This window comes from Hyla sarda, chromosome 5, assembly GCF_029499605.1.
Source record: "Hyla sarda isolate aHylSar1 chromosome 5, aHylSar1.hap1, whole genome shotgun sequence".
Classification (NCBI taxonomy): domain Eukaryota; kingdom Metazoa; phylum Chordata; class Amphibia; order Anura; family Hylidae; genus Hyla; species Hyla sarda.
In genome coordinates, this window is record NC_079193.1 from 212,874,877 (window position 1) to 212,897,660 (window position 22,784).

The window sequence follows — 22,784 nt, forward strand, 5'->3', positions numbered from 1 at the left end:
CAGGGAGCATCAGTACTCTTGTGAGATTGTCCCACTAGTAAATGTTTTATTTACTGTACTGAACATGAAAAGCTATTACTTTTTCTTACATAGTGTGCTTCCATCTGCTGTTTAAAGCAGTGTGTGTACGTCCACCTACTGAGCCGAGTGCTAGGGAACACACTTGCTCAATCACACTCCTTACTGCCAGATCATCTGGTTACTGCACAGCAGCCTATAGAAATTACTCCTACAGTGTGTTTTGGGAAAGGACCGGAGCCTGTGCAGTAGTACGTTAATACACAGCAAGGCTGGGAAGATGTCTGAGGATTGACTTGTTAGCAAGCCCTGGACTCCATGGTACAATAATTATTTAACAATATGCAATGGGAACTTATTAGGGACTATATTTATGACTGATGGGAAAGGAGACTAACAGGGGGAACTATTAATTATGAGGGAGTATACAGGGGGTGACTGTGCCGTGAGACTCCAAGTGCAGTTGAAACAATAGCTCGAGCTGGGAGAGCTAGTCTTGAAGCTATCTAGAAAAATAAGGCACTTTTTATTTGGCTCAGATTACTAAAGATAAGGAGAGGCGTAAAAAAGAAATAAAACATGTAAAACCAAACAACATTAGATGTGAATTATTGTTTACAACAAAAGGCTGAATAGTCAACTTGGTATAAACTTATGGTAAATTACTTATTTGAGCAATTCTTAAAGCAAAGCTCCAGTCAAAAAGAGGTATATATCAGTGTTTTTTTATACAGTATCTCATATAAGTGAGGCCACCCCTTGCATTTTTTATAAATATTTTATTATATCTTTTTATTTAACCACTCTGAAGAAATTACATTCCGGTACAATTTAAAGAAGTGAGTGCACAGCCTGTATAACAGTGTTTAATGTTGTGTCCCCTAAAATAACAAAACACAGCCATTAATGTCTAAACCTTGGCAACAAAAGTAATTCCACCACAAGGTAGAATTGTCCAAATTGGGCCCAACCTGCGTTAAAAGGGCCTTAGCAATGAAAGTTCCTGGAGACTATTAAAAGCTATCTCTACTAAACTGTGATGATGTGTAGCATGTTGTAACGAAATACATATAGATATACAGAGAGCATATACAAATTTTTAAAGGGGTTATCCAGGATTAGAGAGACAGAGCCAATTTCTTTATAAAAAAAAAAAAAAAACAACACACACTTGTCCTTACGTTGTGTGTGATATTGCTGCTCCGTTCCATTGAATGGAGTGAAGTTGTAATACCACATACAATCTGTGGACAAAAGTGGTGCAGTTTTTGGAAGAGATTAGCTATGTTTACTATTCCTGGATAACTCCTTCAAGTGTTGTAGCTAGAATATGGGTCATGTGACACAGTCTAGCAGCCTGTCCTAAATATCCCAGATAAGCAGTGTTGCTAAAAAGAAATAAAAACTTAATATTTTATGGGTGGAAATAAAGCACAGTAGTTTATTATTTGAACAGTTAATAGCCTTGAGACTTTTTATACATGAATAACCCCCTTGCAACTCTGAATGTACATGTACATCCATTGCCGGGTCTTGGACGGGGAGCTGGCTCAGGGGTTGAGCCCATGCCATACATAGTAACTTTTGGCTGTAGATATCCATCACCCATCATCCATGTACTGTATCAGACTTCATTCCCTCTTTAACCCCCAGATGCTGTGGTCAATAGCAACTGTATAGGCAGTTACATGCTGGTTACTGTGCAACAGCGGAATAATTATCATCGTCATTGCAGCAAGAAGCCTTCTGAAATCCTTCCAGACCACCATGTTCATATTATACCTAGAAGTCCCTATTTATAAGGGTTAGATTTCCTAACAGTCTGTTTGTTAGTGTATTTGGTTGGTTTATGCTGTGCACCTCTTTGCCTAATTATTATGGTGACACAATGACATCAACTATTAGTCAGGACTTCATTTGCTGTGAGTTTTTTTGAGCTGCTTTGTCAGTCCCAGTGCGGTGAGAACAAATGTAAATGAATACTTTATACTGATATATATGATTGAAAGTTTTTTACGTAAACATTTTATAAAACGGAAAAAAAAAACATACTTAAAGCATTACTTTAAATACTTAAAGTATTAAAATCTTGAAAAGTTAAATTATAAAATAAAAATCACAGTCAAGTATAATATTACATGTAATGTTCATCAGTAGCTTACTGTTAATCCTGCATCTGCTATAAATAAATATAGATAATTTCTGTACAATAATCTGCACAAGCTTTGTGTTAGTTTCTACTGTTGTTGATATTGGTATGAATCCTGGTTTTATCAGGATAGTCTGCAAGATCAAAGTCTGCAGGTATTGCTATTCAGATGTGCAAGGCTTAAACACTGAAGGGTGATTTGGGAAGGATGAGGAATAAATTAGCAGACAAGATGAAAAGTTAAATTATTAGAGACAATTATTGGAGCACTCATGCATGAACATTTGTGTGGGGCAGGCAAATCTTAGCACTTTGGCATTATATTTAACATCGGTTTTGTGATAACTCACCAGCGTAAAGTGGATTTGTCAGGGCTCACATGCTGTCCTCTACAAGGGACATTATTATCCTTTTTTTTTTTTTTCTAGAACAGTGCTTTATGCATTTTATATGATTAAACACTTCAAGTTGATATGATTCAGGGAGGACAGTGAGTGAACAATGATAAGTCTACTTTAAAACTAAATGGTGTTCTGAAAAACCGGTATGTTTGCTGGTTCACTTTACGAAAGTAGTTAATGCAAACTGGAACATGGCTAGGAAGATTTTTTGTATGCTTAAGATTTTTTTTCTCTCATACTTTTTTGTACCTGAGCAGTTAAACAATGACCCTTTGGAGGTGTCCATATTAGTAAGAAAGAGGTGTGGTATGGACAGATTGAGACAACAGAAGGCTCCTAATCCTTAATTTCATTTGCAAGATTACCAAGAACACAATGTTGTCTCATTAGAACAACTGATTCAACATGACAAAGTCCTTCTTGCTGCACAAAGCCTGAGTCTTGTGCTCAGGCTCCAAACACAATAATGCAAATACATCCACACTTTTTCTGTAATAAAATGTATAAACTATTAAAAAAAATGTTACCAAACAGTTTCAATGCTTCAAGATAACATTTAAAAATGTTTCATGTTCACGTGATGGCTGCTGTTGTGGATATTTGTCAGCTGGTAGGTTCCTCGCTGGATTGTTGGGGATCCTCATTGGTATGATGCTTCTTGGTATGTTTGTGCAGAAGTTGCTTGTCTGGGGTGGAATACTGGCAGAGGCTGCATTTGAACACCTCTCCAGTGTGGTGACGTCGTATGTGCAGATCGAGACTTTTCTTTTGAATACTAAAAGCAAAAGTAGTTTTACAGGTTACCAACGTTGAAGGGTTGTGTATGTAAAGCAGTTTCTTTCTGGCAAATGTTTGGCTTATTTGAAAGATATCACAAACATTCCTATTCTTAAAAGTGAATCAACCAGTGTACGAATATCATACAAGTATAGATAATGCACGTTATTTTCACTTATGGCATGAAAGCAGATGTGTCAGGTGCCCCATCTAAAATGGTGATCTTAAAGAGATATGGCTTCCTATTTGATTATGTATTTTCATGTAAAAAGCTATTTAAACGCAGCCAGAACTTATGAAGTACCTAGTCCTGGTCCCCCTGCATTAAAGAGGTTACATTTCCTACATAATAAATGGATCATATGTTTAATTCATTTAAACCCATCCTCTGCCTTCTTATGTCACTAGGAGCAATTTTGTGGCTAAAAGAGCAATACCATATCAAAAAGGTAAATCACGTGTAGAATGTAATAGTAATGATTTACTATTAGGATCAACCTACAGGGTTTTAGCATATAGAGTCAGTTACCAAAACACATGTGCTGTAAACAATCTGTATTGGCTCCTCTAATTGGATTTTATGGTGGTGAAGAAAAGAGCAAGAACCAAAATAGGTTTCCCTCACAGAACAGTATTATGGAGCTATGCAAGCCTTCATTTACTACATAGTTTTCAACAAAAGGATAATGGATCTTTTAATTTTCATTGTACAGTTACATTGTTACTTTTCCTTGAATTTTTCTGCATTCAGCAAAATGAGAATTCACCAGCTGCACTAATAGCAAGAAGGGAAAAAAAAGCGTAAAGCATTAATCCTTGAAGGCATATTAAATCACACAGACAAAGTCTGCCGCCTCTGCTTTCTTCTTTATAAAGGCATTATTCCAAGTGTCCATCATCCTCAGTCACAGAAACTTTACGATTATGCACTTTTCTAAATTTATAGGTGAAGGAAAATAATAAAAAGGAACGCGACTGATCAGCCATTATATAATATGATGAAATAATACTGTTTAAATAAGTTGTCAGATACTTGGCTCTGACAGGAAATAACTGAACTCACCAGCTGTAGGAACAGCGTTGACACTTGTACGGCTTCTCACTGGTGTGAGTTCTCATGTGCCGACGGAGAGAACTGGCATCTATTGACGCATAGGAACAGAGTTGACATTTAAAAGGCTTCTCACCTACAAGAATAAAGAATACAATTATAAAAGCTGTTGGCAATGACATTAATATAAAAAATAAACAGAAAATAAAGCTCAAGACAATGGGGGAGATTTATCAAAGGATTTAGACTGGTTTTTCTTGTCTAAATTTGTCGCACAGAAAGTCGCAGTCTAAATCTGTGCAACTTTTCTGCGACTTTTGCTCTAGAGGATTTTTAGAACATGATGCATGCAAGTCTATTCTAGACTGAAATGCATTGAAAAATGCATTGGTGCTGAATTTATCAAAAGCGACTTTTCAGCGACAAGTCGCATAGGCTGAAAGTGCGCCGAAATGTCAGACCATGTTGGAGCAGGTTTAAATATAGACTAAAGCATAGATCATGCAGTCTGTGCACAGAATTTATCAAGAGCCTTGCGCCATTTGATAAATTAGGTGCACAATAGACCAGACTAACCCTCTGTAGTTTGGTCTATATTGATGCGGGACATAGACAACTTTGATAAATATCCCCCAATATGTCTGAAATACATCTGAAACTAAATTACTACCAATAATATGAGCCGTGGGTACTACTATATGGTGTGGCAGAACCGGGGGGTTAAAGGGGTACTCCGCTGCTCAGCGTTTGGAACAAACTCTTCCGAATGCTGGAGGCGGGAGCTCGTGATGTCATTGCCCCGCCCCCTCATGATGTCACACCCCGCCCCCACAATGCAAGTCTATAGGAGGGGGCGTGATATCCATCCCGCCCCCTCCCATAGACTTACATTGAGGAGGCGGGGTGTGACATTGTGAGGGGGTGGGGCTATGATGTCACAAGCTCCCAGCTCCAGCGTTCGGAACAGTTTGTTCCAAACTCTGAGCAGCGGAGTACCCCTTTAAGTGTTGAAAGGAGTATACAATTCACCCAGGTTCCCTCTTACACATTCTAAAGAGCAGCCAGGGAATTTCAATATAGAAAAGTGTATTCTCCTGCTTTAAGGTTTTGGCTAAAACCTGAGTAAGGGTACATTCACACAGGCATATATTTTGTGAGTTTTCCAGTGTGGGTTTAGCTGTGGCAGATTTTCTGCAGCAGTATTTCCACAGCAGATTTCATTGACTTCAATGGGATTTTCTGCTGAACAAAATTCACATTGGCTAAACCCGCAGGGGGAAACTTGCAGCAGATCAGTCTGTTGCTTGGAGTAAGGAGACCCAAGGGTCGCTGTTACACTTACCTGCTCCCGGTGTTTGGGTTGATTGTGGCTAATCACCAACAATACTAAGTTGAATTATAAATGGGCAGACAGCTCACAAGGAGATGGCTCTTTTCTTGTGAGAAAAGCTACACGCGTTGTGTAAAGAAATTGTTGCATTTGTTTCGGAAATGTGTACTAGACCCAGCTCTGCTTATGTATAGGGGCCAGACAACCTAGGTTTCCTTTTGTACCATTCGCTTATTTTCCTGCTTTTTAGAGAAATAAAACTTGTTTCAGCCAGTTGCACCATATTTGGCTGGAGTGGACTGTTCTTGTGTGCCAAAAGAGCTTCATCCTACCCAAGGGATTGCGATCCTGAGTTAATCCCTTTACAATTGCAAAAATGTTATTACTGCTGCAGTGGGGCCTGAATCTATAGAATTTAATGTTTGATACTCCTGAATATTTTTCTACATGACCTTAGCATAAATATCCATAATAATGGCATTAACTATTATGTTACATCTGATGGATTAGTGCTTTCCCAAAAAGTATGATTATTGATAACCAGTTAACACATGCACGCTCATTGATCTTACATGTTGCTTGCACTTTAAATCTCCCTGCTTGTATGAGCAGGTCTCTGACATTCAGTGTATGGTAATATCTTATGCTAAGAGGATACAAGAAACCTTATTAAAAGGGGTACTCCATTGGAAAACATTTTATTTTTTAAATTCCTTTAGGCCTGACCACATTGATCTCTGCTGACACCTCTGTCCATTTTAGGAACTGTCTAGAGAAGGAGAAAATCCCCATAGAAGACCTATCCTGCTCTGGACAGTTCCTAAAATGTACAAAAGGTATCAGCAGAGAGCAGTGTGGTCAGGCAGAAAGGAAATTCAAAAAGAAAAGACCTTCCTGTGGAGCATACAGCAGCTGATAAGTACTGGAAGGATTAAGATTTTTTTAATATAAGTGATTTACAAATCTGTTTAACTTTCTGGCACCAGTTGATTTAAAAAAAACAAATGTTTTCTAGTGGAGTACCCCTTTAAGAACTGTTCACACAAGTGTCACAATTGGTAAATTAGGACTTACGGCTACAAATGCGTTCATACTATATGTGTATATACTGAATGCTGTATACTGCTGGTACTTTACTAATAACTGCATTAATCTGTCAATGAGCAGCAGACGGGAACATCATAGCATCAGACTTACTCATGCTATGGACTATAAATGCTAAAAAATACTGACAGAAGACGTGAATAGCAACTGCTCTGAATGATTCATGTACCTGTGGAATATTATATATATAAATTTGCACATGGAAGGTGGACTCTAAACTGTAAATAAATAAGCACCATGCAGATTACCTTTACTGCAAGTTTTAGGTCACTGAGAAATATCACCTGGAGACATTACAATCTGTTACTTTTATTTTCTATTCAGTAATAAGTGAACACCAGGTTCACCTATGGGTACAGTATGCAAGCATGAATGCATGGTTTCAAAACTCTTTGGATGGCCTCATGACAATCTAATCATATCGGCTACAAAAGTGTGACATTAAAGGGGTACTCCGCCCCTAGACATCTTATCCCCTATCCAAAGCATAGGGGATAAGATGTCAGATTGCCGCGGTCTCGTTGCTGGGGACCCCCGGGATCGCCGCTGCGGCACCCTGCTGTCATTACTGCACAGAGCGAGTTCGCTCTGTGCGTAATGACGGGCGATACAGGGGACGGAGCAGCGTGACGTCATGGCTCCGCCCCTCGTGACATCACGGCCCGTCCCCTTAATACAAGTCTATGGCAGGGGTGTGATGACCGCCACGCCCCCTCCCATAGACTCGTATTGAGGGGGGCGGGCCGTGACGTAACGATGCTCCGGCCCCTGTATCGCCCGTCATTATGCACAGGGCGAACTCGCTCTGTGCTGTAATGATAGCGGGGTGCCGCAGCGGCAATCCCGGGGGTCCCCAGCAGCGGGACCACGGCGATCTGACATCTTATCCTCTATTCTTTGGATAGGGGATAAGATGTCTAGGGGCGGAGTACCCCTTTAAAACCTAAGGAATAGTCAGATTGATGACAAACTACTGGACAGCAGTAACTGAGGATGGCAAAAGCTAAGAACAAAAATAATAGGGAACACCAAAGCAGGAGATGCACAGTACCACATTTTCTTTGACAGAATAACACGTACCATTACTGTTATTAGAAAACATGCTCAATACTTACAATAAAGTTTATCTAAGCTAACAGGCTGCTAGGAGATATTTTTTTTTAAATTACCAGCAACTATTATGATGACACATACAGTAACCAGTCATTTTAACTATACTATATCACTTAAGGGGTACTCCGGTGGAAAACTTTTTTTTTTTTTATCAACTGGTGCCAGAAAGTTAAACAGATTTGCAAATCACTTCTGTTAAAAAAATCTTAAAGGGATTTTCCAAAGGATAGGGGATATGATGTCTGATCACGGGGGGCCCGCTGCTGAGACATCACGCCCCCTCCCATAGACATGAATGGAGGGGGCGTGGCGTGACGTCACGTCCCCAGTCCCAAAAAACCCGGAGGTTTCCGAAACTGGAGATTCAGCACCCGCATAGAATGCGGGTGCTGCAGGGAGGTTGCAGGGGGTCTCCGAAGCGGGCCCCCCGTGATCAGACATCTTATCCCTTATCCTTTGCACTTATCAGCTGCTGTTATGATCCATAGGAAGTTTTTTCTTTTTGAATTTCCTTTCTGCCTGACCACAGTGCTCTCTGCTGACACCTCTGCTGAGAGCACTTGGAAAGATAAACTGTCCCCTGTGTCTTTTCACCTCTGCATTTGTGGTTGTGGTGGTCTGGTCATTTATTTATTTTTTTTTAAATCTTTTATCCCCATTGAACTCTTCTCAATTGGATACACTGATACCTGTGGACACTTCTTTTAAGTAGGGGCCGAACCACTAAGTTAAAGGGGTACTCCACTGGAAAAAAAAAACTGGTGCCAGAAAGTTAAACAGATTTGCAAATCACTTCTATTAAAAAAATCTTAATCCTTCCAGTACTTATCAGCTGCTGTTATGATCCATAGGAAGTTCTTTTCTTTTCGAATTTCCTTTCTGCCTGACCACAGTGCTCTCTGCTGACACCAGACCAGCAAAACCACAAATGTAGAGGTGAAAAGACACGGGACACTTTATCTTTTCAAGAAGGACAGACACTGACCGGTGATAAAGGCTGGATTGAAGAGCAGAAGCAAGTATATGATGTTTTCATTACACCACTAGAATAATACTTGGTAGTTATATACTAGTAAATGTGCAGATAACACTTACCTGTATGCACCCTCATATGCTGTGTGAGAGAAGCTTTAAGTCTGGTTTTATATTCGCAGTGTGAGCAATGAAATGGCTTATCTCCAGCATGTACTCCCATGTGTCTCTGTAAGGCCAGTTTTGATGAACACTTCCTAGAGGGAAAAAATACAACTCAATGACAATAAACTCCAGCAGATGAGATAATTGAGAGAGTCCTTTATAAGTACTGGAAAGAACAGGACATATCTTATAGTGCCATAGAGAAAAATATTTTCAAGTTTTAGTCCATTACTCATTTTGTCTGAACTCTCAATTCATAAAGAGCATTTGCATTTTGGTCAGAAGCCTAACAACCAATGACCAACACCCTATACCGCTGCTGTGTGTGGCTATGGCAGCAATATATTTAGTAGGGTAGGGTTTATTAATAACACAGTCTAGTAGAAGACTCGGTCGGCACTGTTACAACAAACACACACGTGCATTTGGAGATCTGTCCATGAATTGGCTTCAGCTAACCATTCTCCAGCTATATGGTGCTTAGTGGAAAACAGTCTGGTAAACAGTCTTCACTTACAATAGAGATGAGAAACCATGGCACTCGGACTGCTGGAACACTTGTGCTTCTTTATTGATTAATGGGAATATACAGACACCGGGAGTGATGGCGGAAGGACGGGACAGAGACAGTTTCGCAGCTAACTGCGGCTTCAACTGGCCCCCAGGTTGCATTTCCACTTGGCATGTTTCTTTTTTTTTTTTTGGAAAATGCCACTTCAGTTTTTGAGCCAAAGGCAGAAGTGTATTTAAAGGGAATGGGAAATATAAAAGAAGGACTTATACTTCCCGTTTCTTATTAATCCGCTATTAGGTTTTGCTGAAAAACCTAAACTAACAAGTGGCAATGCAGCCTTACACAGCAATACCACACTTTAAAGGTGCAAAACTTATTGAAACATCAGGTGATGTAATCCACTAACAAGAAAATGCTAGAAAGGTAAACACTTAAATGGGCACTGTCACCAACTTTATTTTTTGATATGTTGTAGTACTTATGTACTACAACATATCTCTAATATCATTTTATTATTATTTTTTTTATTAAAATGGTTTAATTTACATTTGAAAACCGGCCTCCTAGTGGCCGGCTGCAGCCTGGCGTGACGTCACGCCTGAAAAAGGACTGATGTGGCCGGGCATCGGTCCTTTTTCATTCAGCCTGCGCTCGCTCCCTGCCTGTCAATCAGACAGGCAGGGAGCAAGCGCATTGGCTCCCCGGCCACTGGCTGGGAGGCCACTCCTCCCGCACATCGCCGCCGCTGTCCCTGCACGCCCGCTGCCGGACTCTGCAGTAAGTGTAATGAGGGAAAGGGGTATGCGGGAGGGGGGTTTGTGAATGAGGAAATGGGGTATGCGTGGGGGGGGGGGGGGTTGTGATGGAGGGAATGGGGTATGGCGCGGGGGGAGGGAGATAAACTAATAGTTTATCTACACGGGGTGCCTCCAACTGTTTCAATACTACAACTCCCAGCATGCCCTGACAGCCAATAGATGTCCGGCCAAGCTGGGAGTTGTAGTGGTGAAACAGCTGGAGGCACCCTGTGTAGATGAACTAAGGGCAGAAGTCCCCCCCTAGCAGGCATCAGTGACGTGGGGCCTGCTGGGGAAGTCTGCCTGGTAGTGAGCACACTGCTAGGCAGACAAAAGGCATTTTTATTATAGTAAAAATAAAAATTAAAAGCAGGGAGGGGGTTAGGGATAGATTGGCAATAGGCAGGGACAGAAAAAAAATAGGATGGTGGGAGCTACTCTTTAAGCAATAATTAACAAAACAAACATATAGCAGTGAAGATGTATCAACCTTGTATTTATCACGGTCAATGTTTTTCATTTAGAAATTGAACAGATGAAATCCTGTGCACTGCGGTTAAGAAAACATTCCCAGTACTTTCCCTGCTAGCACTTCTCTGTATCTCATGAAAGCTGTACTCGTGGCTACACAAGAGAGATGGGAAAGAATGAGCCAAATATGATCTCATTCAGGGTGGCTAACCGTGTAATCTGACTCAGCGCACAGTGACTGCTCTCTCAGACATGAATTAAAGCTGTAGCCTAATTTACCAGCACATTATGGAAATTCAAAGAGACAAGTCCTTAAAATGAGCAGAAGGAATTCAGGGTGTTACACTCATTGTATAATCTAGTTTACTTAGGGAAGTCTAGTAAGTATGGAATAACTAAAAGAAAAGGAAATGTCATATGATAAAGAGCTGCAGTTACACAGGCAGCTGGTACCAAAACACAAAAATATGTGGTTCAGGATAAAGTGACATTTAACCCCTTAAGAATGGACCCATTTTTATACCTCAATGACCATGCCTTTTTTTTTTGTTTGTTTTTTGTAAATGGTAATAACTTTAGAATGCTTTTTCTGAGCGGAGCGATTCAGAATATAATTTATTTTTCCCTTTTTTGTGTTATTTTCTGATTCCGTAACTTTTTTATTTGTCGTCCAACGCCATTGAGTGAGGGCTTATTTTTTGTGGGACATGCTGTACTTTTGATCTTTTTTATTCCACTATTTGCACCAAAATTGTTGAATTTTGCGTTTTTTTTTTTTATGGCGTTCACCGTGTGGTATAATGAACATTATAGCTTTATAGTACACGTAATTACGGACATGGCAATACCTAGTATGTATGTGATTTTTTTTTTTTTATAATACAGGGCTTTTATTGGGAAAGGGGCATTTATTAAAATAATTTTTTACACTTTGTACTTTTATTGAAGAACTTTTTATTTTATTTTTCACTTTCTACAGGTTATACTATGCTGCAATACATTTGTACTTCAGCACAGTATAACCTGATGAGCTGCACACACTACAGCCTGTACGATCCAGCCTCTGACTGGATCTCACAGGCTTCCGTAGCTGGCATTCAGAAGGTCATCATCTGACATCCTGCTGCCTTAGCAACCAACAGCGACCTGCGATCGCATGGCGGCGGCGCCACTGTTGGTGAACATGGGGAACGCCCTCCCCCTGTCAACACCATAGATGCCGTGATCAGGATTGATCACGGTATCTATGGGGTTAATGCTGCCGGGAACGGTGCGATCACGGCCCCCGGCAGCTACGACAGCACCTCGGCTGTGATTGACAGCTGGGTCCCGCTGGCGATCTCCTGCAGCACAGAGCAGGAGATTGCTAGGACGTATGCATACATGCAGGGGTTAAGAAGCAGGGAATTATTATAACTTTTTACTTATAAAGTGCAGAATGGGCTATTACATGAGAAGCCACAGGCTCCGTGCTGGTCCTGTCACATATATATCAGCCTTCTGTCTCTTTAAGAGAAGTGGCTGCTGGTAGCAGACATGCCACACAAAGGCACGTCTGCTAGATGATGTCTCTGCCCTGCCCACGGTTGCCTGCCAAAGAGGAACACAGATAATGACTCTAAACTGGCACTAAGTTGTCACACTTCTGTACACCGTTTGTCCGAGCTCCAGCTTCCACTGCTCTGCAGCATGCCCTGGCCATTGCCATACCCTACTACTTTATATATTTGATCAAAAAGTGCGGTAAGAGCCTCCATTTTTTGACCAAGAGTGCTGCTTCTTTTTTCTATACGCTATATATATTATATGTATTTGGCACCCCTGAAAATTTTTCTAAACTATGAAGTATTTTTCACAGCAAAGGATTACAGTAACATGTGTTTTGCTATACACATGTTTATTCCCTTTGTGTGTTTTGGAACTAAACCAAAAAAAGAGAGGAAAAAAAGGCAAATTGGACATAATGTCACATCAAACTGTGTTTGGGCTAGACAAAATTATTGGCACCCTTAACTTAAAGGGGTACTCTGGTGGAAAACTTTTTTTTTAATTTTTTTTATTAACTGGTGCTAGAAAGTTAAAACAGAGATGTAAATTACTTCTTTTAAAAAATCTTAATCCTGTCAGTACTTTTTAGCAGCTGTTTGTTACAGAGGAAAATCTATTTTTGTAGTTTCTTTTTGGTGTTGTCCACAGTGCTCTCTGCTGACACCTGATGTTCGTCTCAGGAACTGTCCAAAGCAGGAGAAAATCCCCATAGCAAACCTCTCCTGCCCTGTACAGTTCCTGACACGGACAGGGGTGTCAGCAGAAAGCACTGTGGACAACACAAAAAAGAAATTCAAGAAGTGAAGAATTTCCTCTGTAGCATACAGCTGCTAAAAAGTACTAAAAAGGATTAAGATTTTTTTAATAGAAGTAATTTACAAATCTGTTTAACTTTCTGGCACCAGTTCATTTAAAAAAAAAGTTTTCCACCAGATTACCCCTTTAATATTTGGTTGCACACCCTTTGTAAAAAATAACTGAAATCAGTGGCTTCCTATATCCATCAATAAGCTTCTAACACCTCTCAGCCGGAATGTTGGACCACTCTTCCTTTGCCAACTGCTCCAGGTCTCTCTTATTGGAAGGGCACTTTTTCCCAACAGCAATTATAAGATCTCTCCACAGGTGTTCAATGGGATTTAGATCTGGACTTGTTGCTGGCCACTTCAGAACTCTCCAGCGCTTTGTTGCCATCCATTTCTGGGTGCTTTTTGACGTATGTTTGGGGTCATTGTCCTGCTGGAAGACCCAAGATCTTGGACACAAACCCAGCTTTCTGACACTGGGCTGTAAAGTGCGACCCAAAATCCGTTGGTAATCCTCAGATTTCATGATGCCTTGTACACATTCAAGGCACTTAGTGCCAGAGGCAGCAAGACAACCCAAAACATAATTGAACATCCACCATATTTCACTGTAGGTAGTGTGCTCTTCTTTGTAGGCCTCATTCCATTTTCAGTTAACAGTAGAATGATGTGCTTTACTAAAAAGCTCTATCTTGGTCTCATATGTCCACAAGACATTTCCCAGAAGGATTTTGGCTTACTCAAGTTCATTTTGCTTTTTTTTATGTCTCTGTGTCAGCAGTGAGGTCCTCCTGGGTCTCCTTCCATAGCATTTAATTTCATTTAAATGTGGACGGATAGTTTGTGCTGACACTGATGCTCCCTGAGCCTGCAGGACAGCTTGAATATCTTTGGAATTTGATTGGGGCTGCATATCCACCATTCGGACTATCCTGAGTTGACACCTTTCATCACTTTTTCTCTTCTGTCCACGTCCAGGGAGATCAGCTACAGTGCCATGGGTTGCAAGCTTCTTGAGAATGTTGCGCAGTGTGGACAAAGGCAAATCTAGATCTCTGGAGATGGACTTGTAACCTTGAGATTGTTGATATTTTTCCACAATTTTGGTTCTCAAGGCCTCAGACAGTTCTCTTCTCCTCTTTCTGTTGTCAATGCTTAGTGTGGCACACACAGACATACAATGCAAAGACTAAATGAACTTCTCTCCTTTTTATCTGCTTTCAGGTGTGATTTTTATATTGCCCACATCTGTTACTCGCCCCAGGTGAGTTTAACCCCTTAAGGACCAGGCCATTTTATACCTTAAGGACCGGAGCGTTTTTTGCAATTCTGACCACTGTCACTTTAAACATTAATAACTCTGGAATGCTTTTAGTTATCATTCTGATTCCGAGATTGTTTTTTCGTGACATATTCTACTTTAACTTAGTGGTAAAATTTTATGGTAACTTGCATCCTTTCTTGGTGAAAAATCCCAAAATTTGATGAAAAAAATTAAAATTTTGCATTTTTTCTAACTTTGAAGCTCTCTGCTTGTAAGGAAAATGGATATTCAAAATATTTTTTTTTTGGGTTCACATATACAATATGTCTACTTTATGTTTGCATCATAAAATTTATGAGTTTTTACTTTTGGAAGACACCATAGGGCTTCAAAGTTCAGTAGCAATTTTGAAATTTTTCACAAAATTTTCAAACTCACTATTTTTCAGGGACCAGTTCAGTTTTGAAGTGGATTTGAAGGGTCTTCATATTAGAAATACCCCATAAAAGACCCCATTATAAAAACTACACCCCCTAAAGTATTCAAAAAAACATTCAGTAAGTGTATTAACCCTTTAGGTGTTTCACAGGAATAGCAGCAAAGTGAAGGAGAAAATTCAAAATCTTCATTTTTTACACTCGCATGTTCTTGTAGACCCAATTTTTTAATTTTTGCAAGGGATAAAAAGGAGAAAATTTTTACTTGTATTTGAAACCCAATTTCTCTCGAGTAAGCACATACCTCATATGTCTATGTTAATTGTTCGGTGGGCGCAGTAGAGGGCTCAGAAGGGAAGGAGCGACAAATGGTTTTTGGGGGGCATGCCGCATTTAGGAAGCCCCTATGGTGCCAGGACAGCAAAAAAAAACCACATGGCATACCATTTTGGAAACTAGACCCCTCAGGGAACGTAACAAGGGGTAAAGTGAACCTTAATACCCTACAGGTGATTCACGACTTTTGCATATGTAAAAAAAATATATATTTTTTTTACCTAAAATGCTTGGTTTCCCAAAAATTTTACATTTTTAAAAAGGGTAATAGCAGAAAATACCCCCCAAAATTTGAAGCCCAATTTCTCCCGATACAGAAAACACCTCGCATGGGGGTGAAAAGTGCTCTGCTGGCGCACTACAGGTCTCAGAAGAGAAGGAGTCACATTTGGCTTTTTGAAAGCAAATTTTGCTCTGGGGGCATGCCGCATTTAGGAAGCCCCTATGGTGCCAGAACAGCAAAAAAAAAACACATGGCATACCATTTTGGAAACTAAACCCCTCAGGGAACGTAACAAGGGGTAACGTGAACCTTAATGCCCTACAGGTGTTTCACGACTTTTGCATATGTAAAAAAATATATATTTTTTTTACCTAAAATGCTTGGTTTCCCAAAATTTTTACAATTTTAAAAAGGGTAATAGCAGAAAATACCCCCCAAAATTTGAAGCCCAATTTCTCCCGATTCAGAAAACACCCCATATGGGTGTGAAAAGTGCTCTGCTGGCGCACTACAGGTCTCAGAAGAGAAGGAGTCACATTTGGCTTTTTGAAAGCGAATTTTGCTCTGGGGGCATGCCGCATTTAGGAAGCCCCTATGGTGCCAGGACAGCAAAAAAAAAAACACATGGCATACTATTTTGGAAACTAGACCCCTCGGGGAACGTAACAAGGGGTAATTTGAACCTTAATACCCTACAGGTGTTTCACGACTTTTGCATATGTAAAAAAATATATATTTTTTTTACCTAAAATGCTTGTTTTCCCAAAAATTTTACATTTTTTAAAAGGGTAATAGCAGAAAATACCCCCCAAAATTTGAAGCCCAATTTCTCCCGAGTACGGCGATACCCCATATGTGGCCCTAAACTGTTGCCTTGAAATACGACAGGGCTCCAAAGTGAGAGCGCCATGCGCATTTGAGGCCTAAATTAGGGACTTGCATAGGGGTGGACATAGGGGTATTCTACGCCAGTGATTCCCAAACAGGGTGCCTCCAGCTGTTGTAAAACTCCCAGCATGCCTGGACAGTCAACGGCTATCTGGCAATACTTGGAGTAGTTGTTTTGCAACAGCTGGAGGCTCCGTTTTGGAAACAGTGGCGTACCAGACGTTTTTCATTTTTATTGGGGAGGGGGGTTGTATAGGGGTATGTGTATATGTAGTGTTTTTTACTTTTTATTTTATTTTGTGTTAGTGTAGTGTAGTGTTTTTAGGGTACAGTCGCACGGGCGGGGGGTTCACAGTAGTTTCTCGCTGGCAGTTTGAGCTACGGCAGAAAATTTGACGCAGCTCAAACTTGCAGCCGGATACTTACTGTAATCCTCTGCCCATGTGAGTGTACCCTGTACGTTCACATTGGGGGGGGGGGGATCAGTGCAAAACTACAACTCCCAGCATGTACGGTCTATCAGTGCATGCTGGGAGTTGTAGTTTTGCAACCGCTGGAAGCTCCGTTTTGGAAACAGTGGCGTACCAGACGTTTTTCATTTTTATTGGGGAGGGGGGCTGTGTAGGGGTATGTGTATATGTAGTGTTTTTTACTTTTTATTTTATTGTGTGTTAGTGTAGTGTTTTTAGGGTACAGTCACACGGGCGGGGGGTTCACAGTAGTTTCTCGCTGGCAGTTTGAGCTGCGGCAGAAATTTTGCCGCACCTCAAACTTGCAGCCGGATACTTACTGTAATCCTCCGCCCATGTGAGTGTACCCTGTACGTTCACATTGGGGGGGGGAACATCCAGCTGTTGCAAAACTACAACTCCCAGCATGTACGGTCTATCATTGCATGCTGGGAGTTGTAGTTTTGCAACAGTTGGAGGCACACTGGTTGTGAAACACCGAGTTTGGTAACAAACTCAGTGTTTTGCAACCAGTGTGCCTTCAGCTGTTGCAAAAGCTACAACCCCCAGCATGTACGGACAGCGGAAGGGCATGCTGGGTGTTGTAGTTATGCAACAGCTGGAGGCATACTACTTTGGCTGGGGATGCTGGGGATTGTAGTTATGCAACAGCTGGAGACACACTGGTTTGCTACTTAACTCAGTGTGCCTTCAGCTGTTGCAAAACTACAACTCTCAGCAGTCACCGACAGCCAACGGGCATGCTGGGAGTTGTAGTTATGCAACCACCAGATGCACCACTACAACTCCCAGCATGCACTTTAGCTGATTGTGCAAGCTGGGAGTTGTAGTTACACAACAGCTGAAGGTACACTTTTCCATAGAAAGAATGTGCCTCCAGCTGTTGCAAAACTACAAGTCCCAGCATGCCCATAAGGGCATGCTGGGAGTTGTGGTGGTCTGCCTCCTGCTGTTGCATAACTACAGCTCCCAGCATGCCCTTTTTGCATGCTGGGAGTTGTTGCTAAGCAACAGCAGGAGGCTGTCACTCACCTCCAACGATCCTCGCCGCACAGGTCAGTCCCTCGTCGTCTCCGCCGCCGCCGCTGCTCCTGGGGCCCCGATCCCAACAGGGGCGCCGGGGATCAGGGTCCCCAGCACCCGGGGTGCACGTCCCGCACCCGCTCACGTCCTCCGGAAGAGGGGCGGAGCGGGTTGCGGGAGTGACACCCGCAGCAGGCGCCCTGATTGGTCGGCCGGTAATCCGGCCGACAAATCAGGGCGATCGTGAGGTGGCACCAGTGCCACCTCACCCCTGCTGGCTCTGGCTGTTCGGGGCCGTCGGAGACGGCCCCGAACAGCCTGTAATTCCGGGTCACCGGGTCACTGGAGACCCGATTGACCCGGAATCCGCCGCAGATCGCTGGACTGAATTGTCCAGCGATCTGCGGCCATCGCCGACATGGGGGGTCATAATGACCCCCCTGGGCGATATGCCCCGATGCCTGCTGAACGATTTCAGCAGGCATCGGGGACCGGCTCCGCTCCAGATGGTTGCGGGGGGCCGGTAAAACACATGACGTTCTCATACGTCATGTGTCCTTAAGGACTCGGAAATGGAGACGTATGAGAACGTCATGTGTCCTTAAGGGGTTAAAGGAGCATCACATGCTTGAAACAATCTTATTTATCCACAATTTTGAAAGGGTGCCAATAATTTTGTCCAGCCCATTTTTGGAGGTTGGTGTGACATCATGTCCAATTTGCTTTTTTCCTCCCTTTTTTGGTTTAGTTCCAATACACACAGAGGGAATAAACATGTGTATAGCAAAACATGTGTCACTGCAATCATTTTCTGTGAGAAATGCTTCATTTTCTTGAAAAATTTCAGGGGTTCCAACATTTACAGCCATGACTGTATATAGATAAATGCAGCACACCAGTTGGCAAAAATGGCCCCAAAAAAATGGAGTTTATTTCATGGTGCAAAAATCTGTACGTTTCAGTGACCTCATGTCACCATTTTCAAGTGTATATATACACACACACACACAATCTCAATTAAGCTTATCCAGTCCTCCCCACCTGGCTGCAGCTTAGGTGGTATGTGAGGGAGTATGTCCCCTCACATAATGCAAAAATAATGCTCAAAAATGATGTCACAATTTTGGTATAAGATGCACAGTGACAGCACAGGCTGTACTGTGACATTACTGTGTCACTGGTACACAGTCAGGGAGGCTGTCATCTTCTCCATTATAACTGTGTGATAGGAGCTGTACAATCAGCAGCAACTGCAATAGGAGTGTGTAACCTTCCATGGAGAACTTGTGTGTACTAGTCAAAGCAGTTTCTGCAAACGGGAGGTTTTACTAGTTTAGCTTGTTATCCCATTGAAAGCAAAGAAACATATGTAGATCACCATGAGATCACATGAACCAACAGAAGAAAATAATTACATGAATTTTCGGATAGAAAGGAATAATAATAATAATAATAATAATAATCATCTGAGTGCTTTTGTAAGAGGATGGGATTGGGAGTGTGGGTTTGAAATATGCTTTACCCATTAAAGGCACACAAAGCCTAGTCAGTCATTGTCAAATCTGTTCTTCTAGAAACACTAGCTAGTGTGAACCATACCTTAACACCAACAACTTTTAGAAGAACTTGGATGTGTTATACAGATATCTGTACAGCTGCTGCTGATGCATTTGATTTAGAAAGCATTGCCTCAAATCTGAACGCAATGTATGGATTTACAGTCTGAATATAATCTTGAAATGGTAAAGAACTAAGGGTATAAGAAAGCTAAGAAATGTAATGGAAAGCTGTGATTTTTTTTTTTATATACACAGCGTTTTTATAAGCATTATATACATAAAATTGCAAAAAAATGTCATAAAATAAGGCTGTACCATTGTACAGAATGATAACTTTACCTTTCTCATCACTCTTTTTTCTCAAAGGTTGTAAGGCCTAAACCCTTTTGCTTGAATTGGTTTACTACTAAGTATTGTCTAATTTCAGGTGTACACTTTACCTCTGTATTGTTAACAGATGCACGATTTGTTGGTGCTATATAAGTAAGGAGCATTATTACAATCTGCTCTTCGCATTGTCTTCTTTCTCTAAGGCTTAGTTCCTAAATTTTTGGGGGCAAATACACCCCCAAAAAACTGCCCCCCCAGTGTCGTTTTTTTTGGAGATGTTAGTAGAGAGTCAATAGGGAAACGCATAATACAAAACCCACTTGGCGTTAGGGGTTTGGCGGTTTTTCCCCTGACCCAGGCGTTTTGCTGCGATTTGGCAGTTTTGGCAATTACAGCATGCGCCGAGAGTGTTTTTTAAAGCAAATAGGTCATCGTTTCTGAATCCTCGGAGGGAAGTAGTGATATCATTACTATCATTTGCTCCGCCGCTGTTCAGTTTCCAGCGCAGCATAGCACTGCACTGGAAACTGTCCCTGCTGTCAGCCCTCGAGCACAACTGATGCTGAGAAGTAGATATACATTGTATGTTTCTTGCTCAGCTAGAATTTTACAGTAAAAACAGTGATCGGTATAGATTGCTGTTTTACTGTAAGCCCTTGCTGGGCTGAGCGCTATGTGCCAGCTTAGAAAAGGAAGAGCCGAGTTGGTTAACTCTTTGTGGGGTGTACAGTATATCTGTCACGATGCCGGCTGGCAGGTAGTGGATCCTCTGTGCCAGAGAGGGATTGGCGTGGACCGTGCTAGTGGATCGGTTCTAAGTCACTACTGGTTTTCACCAGAGCCCGCCGCAAAGCGGGATGGACTTGCTGCGGCGGTAGTGACCAGGTCGTATCCACTAGCAACGGCTCAACCTCTCTGGCTGCTGAAGATAGGCGCGGTACAAGGGAGTAGACAGAAGCAAGGTCGGACGTAGCAGAAGGTCGGGGGCAGGCGGCAAGGTTCGTAGTCAGGGTGGATAGCAGAAGAACTGGTACACAGGCTTAGGACACACAAAACGCTTTCACTGGCACAATGGCAACAAGATCCGGCAAGGGAGTGCATGGGAGGAGGTCAGATAAAGGCAGGGAGCAGATGGAAGCCAATTAAGCTAATTGGGCCAGGCACCAATCATTGGTGCACTGGCCCTTTAAGTCCCAGGGAGCTGGCGCGCGCGCGCCCTAGAGAGCGGAGCCGCGCGCGCCAGCACATGACAGCAGGGGACGGGAACGGGTAAGTGACCTGGGATGCGATTCGCGAGCGGGCGCGTCCCGCTGTGCGAATCGCATCCCCGACGGCCATGACAGTGCAGCGCTCCCGGTCAGCGGGACCGACCGGGGCGCTGCGGAGAGAGAGGCGCCGTATGCGCTCCGGGGAGGAGCGGGGACCCGGAGCGCTAGGCGTAACAATATCTAGCCATCTATAGGCAGACAATCACTCACCACCCTGGCTCCTGTCCCAGCCTAGTCAAGTGTAGCTCCGCCCTTAGTAAAGATGGGCATTGCATAATGTGAACAGACCCTTTCTGGCAGAGTCTTACCAAACAGGGAGCCTCCAGGTGTTGCTAAAATACAACCCCCATCATTCCCAGACAGCCTTTAGCTGGAGGCTCCCTGTTTTGGAACACACTGGGGGAAGAGTTCCATAAATGTACTAACCCATTTTTCGGTTTCTTTTCTTCCTTCTTGTTTCAGATCCGTATATCCTGTGGACTACTTCGATGACTAGCTTTTTTTTTTTCCTTTTAATAAAAGGGTTAACAAGGACTGTGGGGGAGTGTTTGTGTAATAATTTTTTTTCCATGTTTTTTTTAAATGTTATTTTCAGGCATACTAGTGGAAGTAGTCCATAACTAAGCCGGGGCTTAGCGTTAGGCACAAAAACAGCTAGCACTAAGCCCCAATTATTACACTTTTACCTACCGCCAGAGGGGCATCGGGAAGAGCCGGTAACAACAGGCCCCATTTTTTATGTTGCGGGCCTCTTGATGCGACCTAATTATCAAAAATAGTTGCACGACCTTGATAAATAAATCACACGTAAGCAAAACCCGGGGAACCCGCTTACAAAAGCATTTTTTTAAAGCAGAAAAGTTTTCCTTTATTTTAATAGCCAAAGTTTTTTATCTACCCTTTACTACTAGTAGCATTGCTAGAGAGTGACGGTTGACCCCCAGACTGGCCGGCCTGGCACTAAATAGCTGCACTCTACTATCCCGCAACAACACATCCACCCTCCTCAGAAATAAAAAAATATTAAAAACATACTATGCCGCACCATGAATATCCGTACTCTGGAGGCTTTTTTGTTTAATTTTGAGCCCGCATTTTGTGATGTTGGTGGGCGGAGTCTTGCATCGCTGCTCTGAGGCCGAAGTTTACGTCAGGAAGGAAGACAGCGCAGCACCAACAGGCACATATACAATAGTGAAGCCTCAAAAAAAAAAAGGCTCGGTATGTTACCCACCCCAAAATGTGCATGAAGCTGTATTACTATGGTTTTTTTTTTTTTTTTTTTTTTAAGGCTTCACTATTGTGGCACATATGGGTTATTTACATAGTCTGTAAAAATTCTTACACAATTATTTTGTGCCTTATACTATTTTAACACAACATTCATTTTTACATTTTGCGAGTACGCCAGCATGTACGTGTCATAAAATTAACAAGGTGTGCAGTGTGTATTTCAGACCTTAAAATTAATAGCTATTAGTTATATAATACATTTTTTCTATAATTAACAATGTAGTAGCTTTGTATCATGATGCAGAATAAGAACAGTTGTTAAAGTGGGTATTAATTTCCTTTTCTGCAGACGTATGCACTTTCTGTAAGACAGGTTGGACCTGGAATACATATGCAACTTTTTTTCTTCATAAATAGCGACTATCGCATTTGATAAATACATGACCACTGCAAAGTAAAAAAATAAATTACTACGTGAACAGATTTCAGAAATGTGCTATGGAATAAGCAAAAATCAAAAAGCCGCAGCATGTATAG

General features: G+C 41.9%; 1 protein-coding gene across 3 annotated transcripts in view; it reads right to left on the reverse strand.

Annotated features, from left to right (window-relative positions):
• Positions 1 to 764: 764 nt before the first annotated feature.
• Positions 765 to 22,784, reverse strand: part of LOC130273766 (oocyte zinc finger protein XlCOF6-like) — a 55,495-nt gene continuing 33,475 nt past the window's right edge. For all 3 annotated transcript variants that reach the window (XM_056521069.1, XM_056521070.1, XM_056521071.1), the window contains exons 5-7: positions 9,039 to 9,172; positions 4,409 to 4,532; positions 765 to 3,343 (exon numbers count right to left, since the gene is read on the reverse strand). In XM_056521069.1, the coding sequence (XP_056377044.1) occupies positions 3,172 to 3,343; positions 4,409 to 4,532; positions 9,039 to 9,172 (430 nt within the window). In that variant the 3' untranslated portion in view covers positions 765 to 3,171. The remainder of the gene's footprint in view (positions 3,344 to 4,408; positions 4,533 to 9,038; positions 9,173 to 22,784) is intronic.